Source organism: Lagopus muta, chromosome 1 (assembly GCF_023343835.1).
Source record: "Lagopus muta isolate bLagMut1 chromosome 1, bLagMut1 primary, whole genome shotgun sequence".
In the NCBI taxonomy this organism is placed as follows: domain Eukaryota; kingdom Metazoa; phylum Chordata; class Aves; order Galliformes; family Phasianidae; genus Lagopus; species Lagopus muta.
Window position 1 is genome coordinate 40,180,664 of NC_064433.1, and position 12,946 is coordinate 40,193,609.

Below are 12,946 nucleotides of genomic sequence, written 5' to 3' on the forward strand. Positions count from 1 at the left end.
ATCTCCATTTCTAATGTAAGTGAGCGGCCAGAGCAATCGGTCCCACAGGGAGCAGCAGGAAGTCAATCTCGCTTTCCACACATCTGCAGGGCTGTGGAAAACGCCAAGAAACAGCAGAAAGAGAAGAGGTGGGGGAGACAATCAGACTCTTCTTTCTCGTGACTATAATATAAACAGGTTTCCTATCTCACCTGTGGGCTCTGTGGAGTGCAGGCATCTCAGATGTGCCCAGATAACATCTTCTAGACAAGTGTTGGAGCCCAAGGCAGAGATTCTGAATCCCAACCCTCGAATCCTGATTTAGGTCTAGCACCAGGCACAGACATTGTAGCTCAGCCCTGCCAACGTGTACTACATGTGCACATGCCAAGAATAAGAGCTGCAGATATCGATGGAAAATCTGTGTTGAACGCAGGACTACCTACCCAGATCTGTTAGCAGCTGTTCAGAGATTTGCAGGATTATATTTTTGTATCGTGGCACTTACATGTGACCTAAATTCCACTTGAAATGGTGCCTTTTTTTGGTTCCTGTGGTGCTGCATTTTTACTGACTGTAAGAGCAGAGTTCTGTGGTTGTGCAGATTTGTCCCTGCAGGCCATTAGCAACACTTCAGTGCTGCACTTGCCCTTCCAAATTGTTTTCAAAATATGACTTACATAACATCTTTCTGACCTGGTACTTGCTGAATCACTTGCGTGAATTACTACAAGTAAAGACTGCGCTTCTTTTTGTAATTGTCAAATTGCTTGAGGACAGTGCTCTTCTTTCTCTTAATTATTTTATCCTTGCAAAAAGTTATTTCAGTCCTTTTTAGAAAACTAGTGTTTAAATCTTTTAAATTGCATTTACAAAGGGATTTTGTATTGCTTCCTACACCTCCAGCACCTGATTTGTGTGCCTAGAACACATGCTTCATTAGTCCCTTTCACAAGCTGTTCCAAATGCAATGCAAATCACTTCTTAATGGTCACACTGACTAGATAGGAAATGCTTTTGTTGGAGCTATGACTTGTAGTTAATTAAGCCAATTAGCATTTGATATAAGCAATTCTGGAAAGATAAAGCTTAAGAATAGCTCTCGTGAGATGGTGGAAGACTTTAAGCAAATAGAAATGTACAGAAGGGAAAGGAAATGAAGCAAGATGAAGTTTAAAAATAATTTTTAAATCCATTCAGTGTTTTTTTTTTCTTGTTTACATCAATCCCAGCTGAACTTCTATGAGAAAAGTTGGGGGTGGGGAAAGAATTTATTTACTATGGCTTTGTTTAAAGAGATTAAACCGGACTTTTTATTCAGCAAAGATTAACTGCAAAATTTCTACTGAGATTCTGCTTATACCATGAAATTATCTGATTTATCCAATGCACTTTTGACTTTATTCCAAGAGAAGGTTTTTGACTGCTTGATGCCAGAAGAGAAGGCATCCTTGTGGACTGGCTCGCCCAGTCTCTTTTACTTGCTGTAGAATGAGAACTATCCCTTCTGTAAGTGAAAAAGCAAGGGGATTCTTGAAATTTAAAATAGAAATGTATCACATTTCCTTCCAGAACTAGTTCTCGAAGACACAGTTAAGGCAGAGACATTTTATAAATTAACCATGTACTACCCTAGAAATGTGCAATGAACATCAAGCCTAAGGAAGTTGTTACAGTTTGTCTGAAACTGCTAAATTGGTTCCATTCATGGTTTGAAACATACAGCGACCATGATGGATCTGTTATGATACTTACATTCATTTCAGTGTGCATGATACTTGGCTTTAATTCACTGGAAAGGTCTCAGCACTTTTGAGAAACTGGTCATTGTTCAGTGAAAAACAGCAAATATTCTGCAGTCTGTCTCAGTATATTTTGAACCTTGTTATATTTCCTTCTTGATTGTTCTACTTTGAAGCAAAATATTATTCTAAAACAAACAAACAAACAATCTCATTCTCTCTGATAACATAAAGTTTGTTTAGGATGTGACACCATTTAACTGCTATTGATAATCTAATTTTATTTTTCCTTCTAATTAAGTTCTTAAGAGGAAAAATGTCAAGTCAGCTGGGAAAAAAACTGAACAAAGGAAATATGATTATATGTCCGTGTTCTGCTTGTATGCTTATTCTGGAAATTTCCTAAATTCTGCTAGAAGTTTCCAGGCAGAAAATTGCTGCTAATTCAACAAAAGCATTTCCCATTTAGTCAATGCGATCATTAAGGAGTGATTTGCATTGCATTTGGAGCAGCTTACAAAAGGGACTAATGAAACATGTGTTCTAGGTACACAGATCAGGTGCTGGAGGTGTAGAAAGCAATACTACCTGTTTCTATTGCGTTCTTTCTCTTATTGTAATTTTATGTCTTGACCTCTCCCTCCCACTGAATATACACATTATAATTTAACTTAATAAATAAACTTGCAATTAATTCTATGAGACTGGAACTGATTCTTCCTGGCCACAATATTTCATACAAACAGTGCTTATTTGTGTGACAGACAAACAGCTTCTGTAAAAGGAAAACTTTGGTTATTCTAATCTCAGGAAGAAAAAAACTGCTGTGATTTGTTCGAGTTTATAAAGATGCCTTGCAAAGAGCTTTTGTGGATAATCTGTCATACCATAAAGCCACACAGTTGCTTTCTTATTTCTTTAATAAAGATGGCCGTAAGACCCGTAATCTCACGGTACTTAGCAGAAATGGCTAAAAGCGTAGCTGTTCCTCACCTTTGAATTGGATTTAGGAAGTAGAATGTTTCTACTTTGAGTATATACAGATATTTGAATGCCCTAAGCAAAGGAGTTAAAGAGAAGAAGAAAGGTGGTCTTCAGTCTTCTTGAAAAGACTTATGAGTATTAAACCCCTGAAACTTCTATATCTGTTATGGAACAGTCATATAGCATAAAAATTGACAAGAAAGAAAAAGATCACAAAAATTGACAAATACAATAAAACTGCAAATTCTTGCTTCACAAACCTGATTTATTTATTTCTTATAACTCCTGTTAGAAAACTTACTTAGGTTACTGAATTTCTATAGAAAGTTTCTTAGAAGTGGAGTAAAATTCTTAAGACTCTAATTAGTCAAAGTAAATATCTTGTGGACCATTGTATAAGAATAAATCCCCAATGAAATTAGGATAGGATAATACAGAACCATCATTCTGTAGAGGGAAATAGATGTTTTGGGGGAAAATACTTCTTGACATTTCTACACATCTATTTCACAGCTCTGAAAAAGTCTATTCCTCTCCATCAATTCTGAAAGACAATGACTATGTCCAACACAGACACTTCTTTAGATGTGTTTGTTCGGGGAGCTGAATCTCAAAATAAATTATATGCAAATTAAAGCTCATTCTTCATAGAATAATCATGTTATCATTTAGTTCGCAAAGAGCTAAATATCCTTTACTCATATTGATTTGAATGAAAATGGAGGTGATTCACTACAGAATCACGACCAAAATTTGGTAATTCACAGTTGGTCTCTAAAACTTCTCTTATACACACAGTTAAATTGGATTTAACTTTAAAACAAGTTAAATTGAGTAGCTGACAGGGCTCCATCCATCACTGTGATTTACTGATGTTCTAATGTACTTTCTGTTACCAAGTCATCTACTAGATAAACTTTTCATTTTAAAGTCTACAAAATACTGATCTCAACCTCTGCTCTTCACTACAAGAACAGACAGTGGCAAATGAGTTTGGAGATTCTTCTTACAGTGCAACACTGTGTGCAAATCAGAGTAAGAAGCATTATCCTTGTGGATGTTTTGTTGCCTTTTAACACTGCTACCAAACAAAGATATTTGGCTATACTAACGCATTGCATGAAATGACATTAAGGAAGAAAACCATTTTATTTTAATATCGGCTTCAATTAAATGCAGACTTATGTGCTTAAGGAGAAAGCCAGTCTGGAAGAAAATATTTCAGCCTGCTGAGTGGGAAATTAAAATCAGCACAATGTAAACATCACCAGCAAAATATTTAAAACTACTTTTTATATTGACACCATTGCATAGTGCACACATGAAATTCTGCAGGAACCTATACCAGCTATTGCCATATTGCAGCAGCTGCACATCCAGATGAATTATGTTGTAGGATTCATGTCAGGCAGGAGCTGGGGGTGGGTGTGCGCCATCCCAGTGGAATTGGCACTGCCAGTTTCCACCCTGTCCTGCATTGCTGCAAGAGGCTGGGGCTCAGCCAGGTGCTCATCAGCCAGACAGGAGAGGCTTAAGGATGATGTGAGTGATGATGTGTATTTACCCCTAGGAAATGGGTGCTCCGACAGCCCAGCACACCCAGCACCTGCTGTTTTGGAGAGTTTGCAGACTTAAGTTGGATGGCTCTTCTGCACAGCAGACCTTACATAAACAAATGTGCGCCATTAAATTATTGGCTCTCTTTCCTTACTGAGTGGCTTCAGAGACTAAAGGTTGAACTAAACAAATCTTTTATTCCACTGTGGCTTACACCAATATGGTATCTTTACTTCCAGATGTCTGTATTTTCTAAAGCTTCCTATTTGCTATTAATCTTTCTTTTACAGGCTTTCCGGAAGAGGAGGCCTGAGTTAATCTGAAGTGTGGACACGGCAAGATAATTGGAGCCATTTGACTGTTCATAGCATGCAGTTACATCTTACAAACAATCTGTATTTCATATGCAGCAACACCTGAGAACCAGCAAAAGCAGTAACGTTCCACTCAAACCTACCTGTCTTATCTACACTGAGAATGAGACAAACTGTTTTCATCCTGAGAAGTCTGTGAATGTGGCAATTCCTAAAATTAAGATATAGGTATATGACAGAAGAATGTTATATTGGCATTTTTCAGCACATTGGCAAAAGCCCTCATCCCAGAAGAGGAATGCTTGAGATAGCAATTAAAGATTAATGCTCAGTAAAGAATCTTCCTTCCAAAGAAACTGGATGGGCTACTGGATGTACTGACTGCAGAATCACATAGTAGACCACAATAACTCAAGGCACAGTTCAGTTTAAAAAAATCTAACAAAACAGCCATAGGCAGACTGCTTTTTATCTCATCAGCATACACTTTGCAGTAAAACTTCAGATCGCTCATAGAAGCCTTCTGGAGTGTTGCAGACTATAATTCATTCTACACAGGCAAGTGATGAAACATATTTCACTTCTCTGTAAATGTGTGTCTACCAGCAGTATTTTGTAATACTGTAATACTCCATACACTCCAGTTTTCATAAAGACTGAATTTGTGAATTCTCTTCTCACTTCTAAATCAGAAACGATTGCCACCTGAGTGACTGACCTTTTAATTACTGACTCATTCATGTTAGCAATTGAACTGCTAGAAACCAGTAGTCAAATTAGAGCTTCTTTTGATCTGCTGGGTGACCTATATGTAAAGACTTCTATATTGGGGTAAGAACCTTAAACATGCAGCTCAGGACCAGTTTAACTTCATTCTGACTGAAACTTCCAGTTAAGTAACTTGGTATTGCAATGGCTTTTTGTTATAGCCCAGAATAACAACTGAAAAGTGGTTAGCTAGAGGAAAAATTAGTTACGCTCCTACCTACAAGCCATGTAGAAGAACATAATTACAAAGTGACCAGAAGATAAGAGTGTTGAAGCCACTGAGGATGCTGTTCTGAGCAAATAGTTTAAGTACCTCATCAGCAGATGAGAATTCAGGCCTGTGTGCAAACCTGCATTTGGGAGGATAATACGTGGCTGATAAAACTTCTTAAAATGCTTAGTGGGGCACCAGATTCCCAGAAGGATGCCATTGTCAGGTCACAGTTGGTAATTTCTTGGATTTTATTAGTTTTTATTAGAAATGATTGTCACAGAATGCATCACGATCTGTTATACCACTATGTGTTATACCACTCTTGTTTGCTATTATTGTCTAATTGGTTTAAATTAGACTTCTCTCCTAAGGAACTTCCTTCTTAGATAAGCTTAATTTAAAGAAAGTACGCATGTAAATGGATTATGAGGCCTGGCACAAAAGGATAGAAGCTAATTTAAATTGATGACTTCAGTTTAGAATTTTGAGTTAGTTTAAGATTTACAAAAATAAGACAGTGGGAAGCTGAAATAGTAGACCTCATGTGGGTTACAAATGCTTACTTATACTTCTTTCACTACCAGATTTTAAAAGGGATTGTATAACGCAGCTGACTTCCTCATGTGACAAGCTCCACAACTTCATTTAAGTCAGCTAGACCAAATGGAGTAAAGAAATGACATATAGAAAGGGAATTTTAACTCAGAAGATGGGATTTCATATGTACTGGCAAACTCAGATGCATTCAGCATAGGCAAACCAGATGCAGTCTATTTTTTTATTATTTTCTTTTTCAAGTGGACTGAAGGCTTCTAAAGGGATTCACAGACTAAACTTTTATTTCTGTGTTCTGGCAGGGTAGACGTGTTTGGCTGTGGGCTAAGAGACACTGCTTCCATTCCTGTTTCTGCAGAATCATATGATATGCATTATAATTTTTAAGGCCAGATTTGGACTGTGAAATTATCTCTGGAGAAGATCACAAGGGAAAGTTTCTCTTTTTGTATACATGTATATATCCAAAACAAAGGAGTGTAAATGTCTTGCTAACACTCTACCACTAGCATACAGATGTTACGAATCATGTTTATGTTCATGAATATTCATTGCCTAAACAGTAGCAGGCATGAGAAAGTCTGAATGAGAAGTTTAACAGGAGCGATCTTGCAATCCAATGTTTCTTTTCAATTTTAAAAGCGATTTTATTTAAAAATTGACTTGAAATTCTCTTTAAGAAAATGTTTATTGGGTTTAACTAGGAATACTTGTATTATAGGTGTATGTTGCTTAGTGTTCTGGTTAAACAATCTGTCCTCTAGTTGTGATACCGTGTGTTTATAGTCAGTTATACTAAAACAAGTTTTTTTGATCATTTTTCATTTTCAGTTGCTGCTCAGATGGTATCTTGAGAAGTTTCTTCATTGTTATACCTCTGCAGAGGTGTGACGTGCCTTTTTTTTCTCTCATGCCTTTCACAGTGTCATCTACCCTATGCATACCAATCTTTGGGCAGAAAGAAGTGCTGAAAAAAACTCAAGACTTTTTTTTTTTTTTTCACTAGAATTTCTTCATAGAGTCTCTAAAGGAGAGCTATTATCATTATCCTCTCCTGAGCCGCTTTATTTTTTATTATTAATCTGGGTACAGTACATTCCTTGATATTTTGTCTTTATATACTCTCAGCCTTGGGTCACTCTGACACAGAGCAGATTATGCCATAGGCACACACAGTGCCCGGGCTCCTGAGCAAACCTTTCTCATGCAAAACAGTGCAGCCTGTAACCAACATTGGGAAACAGCCTTGTCCCAGTCATGGCTTAATAGCTCTTTAGAGATGCTGTACATTCAACTAAATTTAATCCAATTCTTTTGGTTTCTTGGGTTCTATCAACCCCAAATGACATTGTCCAGGCCTTGCATGCCATAAAACGTGCCTGGAAGAGACACAACACATGAAAATATGTTTTTAATCTTGAATTTCTCTAAGGGCCCCAGGCAAATGTCACAGTCCCTGCTACTGAATCTGGCTCAACAGCGGGTGGTGTCTTACCTTCTGGGAAAGGCTATAAATAGCTTTCCTGACTGGACAAGAAACATGAAATGTAGCCTGAGAAAAGTCTCTTGTTCCAGTGTTTACATTGACTAGGATACTCCCATCTTCCAGTACAGCTGTTGTTTCAGGACTTTAAAAAAGACAGATGATTGCAACAGAGCATATGTGAAAACAGATCATGAATCTGTCAAAAATCACCTTAATTTGTGGTAGACTTTGTATTGGTCCTTGGCATTCAAATTGTGTACTGATTCAGTTTTCTTTTCGCGGTAGTATTATTAAGTGACAGTGAAGGCTGCATGGAGAGTCTGTCGGTTGCTGTTAAAGTACTGGTAGTGTTTTGCACAGAGAAAATACTTTCTAGCATGTTTCTATTTCTTATTGCATACTAAATCACGTTACTTAAAATTTAGAAACTAACAATAAACATTTTATTCCAAGAAATGAAATGACTGATAGCACAGTTCAATTAATATGCACAGTGTTCATCCTCATAAACAGTTGATGCAGCCAAACATCTGGAGTTAGAATAAATAGTATTTCAGCAGAAATTATATAGTGTTATTATAAATCTGTGCAAGAGGCACACATCCTTTGATACATACTCTTTTTCCTAAACTCAGATGCTTTACTGTTCACCCATTTGTCTGGCACTGACCCGCAGCAGTACAAACTAGTATTTTCATAGAAGTATTTTGTCTACGTTTCCATGGTTAATGCAGTGTTGGTGTAACGTTCTCCTTTGTTGAGCCTTTCATGACTGTAGCACCACAGAAGCAGTAGGGGTCACCATGCACCATCGTCCACCAATTTCCAAGTCTTCATCCAGGAGCTGGGCTGAGTATCAATTCCCATAACATTGGCTCAAATTGATATAAAACTTTAGGAGTTCTAGACAGCAAATGGCTGCATATGGTGGAGGGGGACGTTATAATTGCCATAGGAATAACTGTCTTCAGGAAAAATAATATAAACACTAAAGTATTTGTAATTAATGAGCATTTCAAGATGCTTGCCGTTAATTTGAAGCTTTTTGGAAAACTAACCCTGCTTAACTAATCATCCCATACTAGTTCCTGTAATTCATCCAGTGCCTCTGGAGGAAAATGAAGGGGAAAAAAAAAAAAAAAAAAAAAAAAAACCAACAAAAAAACCCACAACAAAATGACTGATCTATGCCTTTTAAAGCTTGTTAATAATAAAGTGAAATCCAAATCTCGTCATTTTAGCTTGAGCTCCATGATGAGCACAACTACTACTAATATATATAGATTAGCATGATGGTAAGTACAGATGTCCATCTGGTGAAGGAGAGACTAAACTGTATTCAGTCTATACCAGCTAGCATAATTCTAAGTCTTATGTGTTCTCCTGTATGTTGCATTCTGAACTGTGCACCATTTCTGATGCCATGATATATTTACTCAGCAGAGTTTAGATGTTTCCATGGAGGGCCACCCAGATTAATGTTCTCAGACTAAAAACAATGGTGATCGTAGGACTTTAAATATCTGCTTCATAGGGAAAATTCTTGCCTTTGTACATTCTGTTGTATATTATGCTTTGATCTATGTCACATCATAACAAAGTACGTTTATTTATGAAATGAATAGTATGGGATCTTGAGTTCCTTTGAAGCCAACGGAAGTTTTGGTGACTTAAAGAAACAGTAATTTCAACCTTATTCTTTGATGGATGGTGCGTCTTTACTAAACCTTTACGATTCTCCATTCAGGTTCATTGTTTCAACATTAAAACTTTCTTTGCAGTACAACCTAAAAGGACTGAGACATATGCTCAGCAGTTTTGAGTGACTTTGAGTAAAGTTGAGCATAGGAAGAACTTTTTTCCCTGAAGTTAGGTAAAAGGAGTTTGGCAGTTTTAAGGAGCAGGGAGTATAAAAGAAAGGTTAAATCATTAGAATTGCAGTCTTATTTCCTTTAGCGTTACGTTGTATAATAATTCATGATTTTGAAATTATGCCAGCTGTTAAGGTATAACGTGTGATATACTCTTTATTATGTTTCGCTAGGAAAAGAGGAGGAAATTCAGTCATTTAAATGCAATAACCATGAAAATGTTAATGCTATGTTGTCCAAGCAGTATGTGTTCTGAAACATTGTGAAATGAAGCACTTTGCATGCAATTGCTCCAATTTTGATTAAATGTAAGCCGTCATAAGAAGAAAGAAGTTCTGAATTTAAACTGAAGTCAAGGTGTGATTTCATCTCATAAAGATGAGGAATGTCACACAACAGCTGAAATTCTGTCCTAAGGTCATGTTGTGTTTTGATACTGGTGCAGAAGCACAGCAGTCCGGGCTGCAGGAGAGGGAGTGACCACGTGAACTGCACTGGGAGCCCTGAGGGACTGACTGCAGAGACATGCAGATTAACTCTGAGATTTGAAACCACGGCTAGTTTACGTGGAAGAAAAAAAAAGAAAAAAAAGAGAGAGATTTGTGCGTGTGATGTTTTTTAGCAAATATAGTGACTCCTTCGTATCTATGTATCTGCTCAGAGCAGAAGGATGCAAAACACAGTGACCACTGTTTATTTCCAGCCTCTCCGAACTCCAGTCTCCAATGTTTTTGGTTTGCAATTTTAGTAACCACAGGTTGCACACTGCTGAAACATTCCTTTAAATGAAGGTAAAGCTGGGATCAGTGCAAAGTCTGTTAACAATCACTTCAGACTTGCAGAAATTAGCTAGTGGGATCCCTCTGCTAAAAGAGAAAGGAGGGGAACATGTCTGTTTTTCCACTGGAAAGCTCTGATCAGATACCTGCCCTATGCACACAGGATCTCCATGCAGAGATTTTCTCCTCTAAGTGGTAGGTTGTCCTCCACGTTTGTTTGCTGACAGGGTCGACAAGGGGAGACATGGTTCTTAGATGGGGATTAAAGAGAGATAGGACAGGCTAAAGGAGACATGAAATGAATGAGGCTTAGGGAAATGGCAAGCATCCACTCTAGCCAGAATTGCTTTAGGGTTCTGGTATTATTATTTCTACTCTGCCTCTTCGGACTTTTATTAGGGTCAGGCAGAGCCAGAGGAAATCCCATACGGCACAGGTACAATCCAGCAACGTTGCCAGTAAGCCAGAAGGCTTGCCTGGGGCCAAACCAAGCAAGAACAGACAAAGCCAGCTGCTTAAGAATTTGAACAAATTAATAGTGCAGTGCCCTATTTGGACTGAAGAAAACCTGGGTCCTCTTTTGAGAGAATCTGTGTCTCTACAGCAAGGTCTTCACCAAGTGTTTGTCTGAGGATTGTAGCACAGAAGGAGATGATGTGGTCCTGCTATTGTAAAACATAATGAACTAATAATAATAATAATGAATCTAATGGGATAAATGCAATGGGGTGCCAGGAAATTAAATAACACTTTCTGATAAAACTCAGTACTTTCAAAAGATTATAGAACTCGTTTCTGAAGACATCTAAAATCAATCTAAAGATTTTAATGGTGAAATATATCCATTCTGTTAAAAATGCATGATAAATCTGTATTAGCAGTAACAAGATTTTTCTATAAAGAGAAAAAAAGATTAATTCACATCTTAAATGATCCCTCATTCTTATGACAGTTCCTGTAGCTGCTAAAATGTTCCAATAGTTTCACCTTTATCCCCACACTAGACAATATTAATGCATTCTGCATTCATTTACTATACATTCCCTGTAGTTCGTATATCCATTACAATATTTGCAGGCAGAACATTCTATTTAACTAGCAATCTAAAGTTTCACAGCTCGCCAAGAAAACCAAAGGTTTTTGAGTAGCAGAGATTAAAAAGAAGAAGAAATCCCAGCACTGTAAATTGTAAAACTTTACACCTTACAGCTGCCAGCTGTAATCCACAAGGAGACAGTGTTCTTAGGCTCTTAGGAACACAGACTGGGCTATTTTTTTTAGCAAATACTCCTCTTGTTCCTTCAGAAAGGGAAGGGAAGGAAAGAAAAAGTCTCAAACCCCAAATGAACCCCTTACAGAGAACAAAACATTGATGAGGAGTTACTTTGTCCTTGAGTGTGGAAGGATTGTGGTGATTTGATAAGATCTGTTAAGATTACATTTTGCTTATTATTACAGTTGAAATATAACAGCTGAAATGTTACACGGGCCAAGTCAGACTAAGCCTGAGAGGATTTGCACAGTGTAGCATTTACATAAGATAAGAACATAGCGGTTTCTGGTTCTTTTTAACTAGAATACCTTTATCTTAATTATCACATTATCAGCTTTTTTTTTTTTTTTTTTGCGGGGGGTGTAAGATGACATGTATTTGTCTTAAAGGCACAATAAGGCTTATTTTAATAACTCAATTTCCTATATTTTTTAATGTATTACCATCAGACAGAAAGGACAGTGCGTTTTAGATTCCTGAAGTTACAGCTGTAACTTGAAGCAACAAGTTGGGTGCTGAAGGGCAGTCAGTACTGCCAGGAAGGATGATCATGGCCTCTTCTGAACAAATGGCTCCACAGCTACCTTTTCCTTTTCCTTTTTTTTTTTTCCCCCTCTCTGGAAAAGGAATCAATGGAAAACTGCTTTGGGCAAGTCCTGGACAGCCTACAGTTGGAAAGGTGAGGTAAGGAGGGAGAGACATAGGACAGATTGCAGATCTATATACTTGTTTGTCATGTTTGTCTGCCTGTGTTTTTACAATGAGAGAGAGGGAAGGGCAAGGAAAAAGAATAAGAAATACCACGTCAGTTGAAGGTCAAGTTTGAAGACGAACTAGGCTTTAGTGCAGAGCTCTGAGGAAAAACTGAAAGAGAAGCGAGAAAGGAAAATCTGTTGGGCAAGGCTGGATGAGAATGTGTTCCTTGCTAGTGGCTACTGCTTACAAAGAATTATTGGGATCCATCCTGACTTTGTTTTCCTAATGAAAACATCCTCTGTGTGACTTAGCCAAACCTCCAAGTATTTTAGCCACTCAAGGTGAGCAACAGTGTGAATATAGTTTTGTATGCCCTACAGTTCAGAAGACCTCAGGGGAGAAATGAAGTCTTTATTCTTGACAACAATAAATAAGTGCATAAGGCAGGGAAGGGACTAATTTATCTGTAGATTCTCCTATTTATAAACAGTGATGATTTATTCAGCTGTATCTTGATCCTATCTTTTCACTGCAACCTTGTCAATTAATTTGTGAGATTTCTGTGTCCATTATTGTAGGACATACATAGATCATGAATCTTGTCCTATCCAGGTGAATACAGTCATAAAGGCAATTGCTATGTTTATGCTAAATTTGAAGGCTCTGCAATGCATCTCTCCACACTGATTCACTTTGATTGCCAGTACGAAATACTTCTGCCAAAATCA

The 12,946-nt window shown here is 37.5% G+C and overlaps 1 protein-coding gene across 3 annotated transcripts in view; it reads left to right on the plus strand.

The window, feature by feature from the left end:
* Positions 1-11,850, plus strand: part of METTL25 (methyltransferase like 25) — an 88,269-nt gene extending 76,419 nt beyond the window's left edge. For 2 of the 3 annotated variants that reach the window (XM_048936541.1, XM_048936552.1), the window contains one exon: positions 4,553-11,850. In XM_048936541.1, the coding sequence (XP_048792498.1) occupies positions 4,553-4,585 (33 nt within the window). In that variant the 3' untranslated portion in view covers positions 4,586-11,850. The remainder of the gene's footprint in view (positions 1-4,552) is intronic. The other variant, XR_007375269.1, reaches the window with a different exon arrangement.
* The last annotated feature ends 1,096 nt before the right edge of the window (positions 11,851-12,946 follow it).